Source organism: Buceros rhinoceros, unplaced genomic scaffold (assembly GCF_000710305.1).
Source record: "Buceros rhinoceros silvestris isolate BGI_N320 unplaced genomic scaffold, ASM71030v1 scaffold23684, whole genome shotgun sequence".
In the NCBI taxonomy this organism is placed as follows: domain Eukaryota; kingdom Metazoa; phylum Chordata; class Aves; order Bucerotiformes; family Bucerotidae; genus Buceros; species Buceros rhinoceros.
The window spans coordinates 1-1,557 of NW_010406811.1; the positions used below are offsets into that span (position 1 = coordinate 1).

Genomic DNA, 1,557 nt, shown 5'->3' on the forward strand with positions numbered 1-1,557 from the left:
CCGATGACATCGTTGCGGCTCAGCCTGTCCTTGTCCATGACGGTGATGACGATGGTCGTCTCGCGCAGCCGCTCCGTGGGGATGTCGAAGGCGAAGGACTCGTTGAAGACGGGGTTCAGGCACCGCTTCATGACCACTGTCTTCTTCTTCTCCACCCGCTTGTCCTTGTACATCAGGCACCCCTTCACGTAGGGGTCGCAGAGCGCTTCATGACCACTGTCTTCTTCTTCTCCACCCGCTTGTCCTTGTACATCAGCCACACCTTCACGTAGGGGTCTGCGAGGGGGGCAGAGGAGCTGCTCTCAGCCCCGGCTGGGCCTCAGGCAGTGACAGTGACGCCCGGCGCGGCAGGAGCCGGAGCTCGTACCTGACGTGCCCCCGATGTCCATGGCTTTGAGGTTACGCGCTTTGATGATGTTCACCACGATGGAGTTGGCGGAGGGGTTGTAGCACAGCGACAGCAGCAGCTCCCCGCGGCTCCCCTGCAGGACCCACAGAGGCTCTTCAGTGGGTGCCCCGAAAGCACCCGTTCCCCACCACAGCCCTGACGGGGCGCCCAAAGCCCCCTCCGGGGGGCGCAGTGCTGGGCTGGGACCCCCCCCAAGCTGTTCTAAGAGGTGACTTTGGGGCTGCACAGAAAATCGGGGCAGGAGGAAATGGTCATCCCCAGCGGGACGTTTTCTGGTCTTGCTGGAGGCTGAAAACTTTCATTTCAGATCTACCTGGAATGGCTTGTTTTGACCCAAAATGAGACACTGGGCTTGAATTTACAAAGACTTGGGAGAAGAGACCTCCCCATTGGGTGCTGAACCTTCCCACCACGCAGAAAACACCCCTGCTGGGGTAGCAAGAGGGTGACGGTCCCACTGGGGGCAGCCTCCCCTCGAGGACTGTCCCCAGGGTGCGGGAGGGGGACCAGAGCCTTACACTGCCGTCGGTGCACGGCTTCAGGTCCTTCCAGAAGGTCTGCATCTGGGTGAGGTCCACCTTGTTGAGGGGGATGGACACCTCCCCGATGGGATCGTTGCGGCTGAAGCGGTCGTAGTCGAGGACCTGGAGGTACAGCACCCGCTGCACCACCTTCTCGTAGGGGAACCCTGTGCCAGAGACGGAGCGGATGAGGAGCCGTGGTGGCCGTGCCAAGGTGCTGGTGCCACCCTGCCTTGCCTGTGCTGATGAGGAGATGTTGGCAGCAGGCAGTGGATGGGGAGCAGATGACAGCACAAGGCACCTCTCGTGGCTTCCACCACCATGGTGGCTGGTAGTGGGTTACCCCCCATGTGCACCCACCCAGGGGTACCAGATGGGGACAACGAGCCTCCCCCAGCGTCTCCTCTATGGGACACAGAGGAAACACCTCCAACCCGGCTGTGATGGCTTGGCCAATCCATCTCATCACTGATGGCCACCAGGTTGCCAGCCTGAGCTGAGCTGATCCAGCCCAGGAGAGAGGACAGCAGGTCCCACAACCACTATGCTCCCCCCCCAGCCCACCCCAGTCCATCCCAGCCCCTACCTTCGAAGAGGAAGGTCTCATTCCAGTGGGGGTTGAGGTTC

At 61.5% G+C, this 1,557-nt stretch overlaps 1 protein-coding gene across 1 annotated transcript; it reads right to left on the reverse strand.

Moving 5' to 3' along the window:
• Positions 1 to 8: 8 nt before the first annotated feature.
• Positions 9 to 1,553, reverse strand: SYT7 (synaptotagmin VII; the record flags this gene model as incomplete). Its single annotated transcript, XM_010134269.1, has 5 exons — positions 9 to 140; positions 215 to 276; positions 368 to 482; positions 928 to 1,097; positions 1,517 to 1,553. Coding segments are annotated over 5 exons (516 nt in total), but the record flags the coding sequence as incomplete, so codon positions are not given.
• Positions 1,554 to 1,557: the final 4 nt, after the last annotated feature.